This window comes from Pistacia vera, unplaced genomic scaffold (assembly GCF_008641045.1).
Source record: "Pistacia vera cultivar Batoury unplaced genomic scaffold, PisVer_v2 Contig250, whole genome shotgun sequence".
NCBI lineage: Eukaryota > Viridiplantae > Streptophyta > Magnoliopsida > Sapindales > Anacardiaceae > Pistacia > Pistacia vera.
Genome location: NW_022196058.1, coordinates 1,279,884 through 1,281,483, shown reverse-complemented (window position 1 = coordinate 1,281,483; position 1,600 = coordinate 1,279,884). Strand labels below are relative to the sequence as shown.

At 34.8% G+C, this 1,600-nt stretch overlaps 1 protein-coding gene across 1 annotated transcript; it reads left to right on the top strand.

Moving 5' to 3' along the window:
* Positions 1-216: 216 nt before the first annotated feature.
* On the top strand, positions 217-1,600 carry LOC116132359 (two-component response regulator ARR8-like). Its single transcript, XM_031418001.1, has 4 exons — positions 217-426; positions 507-571; positions 667-744; positions 859-1,600. The coding sequence occupies exons 1-4, from the start codon at positions 321-323 to the stop codon at positions 1,234-1,236; spliced, it is 627 nt and encodes a 208-aa protein (XP_031273861.1). The 5' UTR covers positions 217-320; the 3' UTR covers positions 1,237-1,600.

Below are 1,600 nucleotides of genomic sequence, written 5' to 3'. Positions count from 1 at the left end.
AGGAAATCAAAGAAAATTGGGGAGTCAGTGTCACCACTCTCCACCTGCTCAAGATATGGTAAGCTCCCACATGATTTCACATTAAGAAAAAAGCCACCTTTGCTTACATCACCTGTATCTCTTGTGAGGATTTTGTTGGGTGCCCCTTTCTTTTTTTAAATCCCCATTTACATTTCTTTCTTTCTTTTTTCCCCTCTAATTCAATCTCAACCTCTTTTGGAGATCTTATATTCTTATTATTATTATTTCAATACATACCTTAAACTCACTAACTAAATAACCCTTCTTCCATTCTGCCTTCTGCTTCTGGAATTTTTCCAATGGGAGTTGCAGCTGCAGACTCTGAGTTTCATGTTTTAGCTGTTGATGATAGTATTATAGATAGGAAGCTTATTGAGAGGCTACTCAAGACCTCTTCATATCAAGGTGCAGATGATGTTTATTCCTTCTTTATTTTTCCGTTTTGTTGAGTTTTATTTGGTCCTGACTCTTTGATTTCACTGTAGTTACTACTGTTGATTCTGGGAGTAAGGCTCTGGAATTTCTAACGACTAACCCAAACAATCATCAGGTTTTCTTCAATTCTTTTCTTTTATCAATTTCTGAGATTCCCTCTAACTTTTCCTTTAAATCTTACTCATATTTAAATTTTCAATTGGTTAACAGGAAGTGGAAGTGAATCTTGTAATTACAGACTATTGTATGCCTGGGATGACAGGCTATGATTTGCTCAAGAAGATCAAGGTACACTTGCCTAAAAAGGAGTCATTTGGTTGAGAATGTGAATGAAATATTTCATTTGAATTGAAATAAACAGATCTGGGAAATTTATTTGGATTTTTTTTGTAATATTTGTAGGAATCCTCATTGCTAAGAAATATTCCAGTAGTTATAATGTCATCTGAGAATGTTCCTTCAAGAATCAGCAGATGCCTAGAAGAGGGAGCAGAAGAATTCTTTTTGAAGCCAGTCCAACTATCAGATTTGAATAAGCTTAGACCTCATATATTGAAAACCAAGATTAAACACCAAAAACAACAAGTACAAGGAGAAGCAAAACAAGAAGAAGAAGAAGAAGAAGAAAAATCAGAGTTTGAATCACCAACACAACAAGAACAACAGCAGCGACAACCACAGCAACCCGACAACAATAAGAGAAAGGCGGCCATGGAAGAGGAGCTTTCAACCGACAGAACAACTAGACCCAGATACAATGACATCGCCACTGTAGTCTAACAGTTTCTGCAAAAGTATATATATTTTTATTTTTTTTTGAAATGTGGATAGTGTGATCCAGATCATCAATTTTCTTTGTTAGATTTATAATGGTGGTTAAATACAGGGCGAACAGAAATTTAGAGATAGATTTGTTTAACGCATAGTCGGTCAGTCAGTTACCACAGGTATTAATTTCGTTCCAATTTTGTTTTAATTATTAAAACTGGAAACAAAAATGTATTTAACAAAATAGAGTGAGTTGTTTTTGTCAATGGTGAAGATTATATCATAATTTGTAGTTGGAAATGTGGGTCAAGCACGAGGACATTGTTGGCAGTAGTCGTAGATGATGATGATGACTATGATTGATTTTCTGATCAAA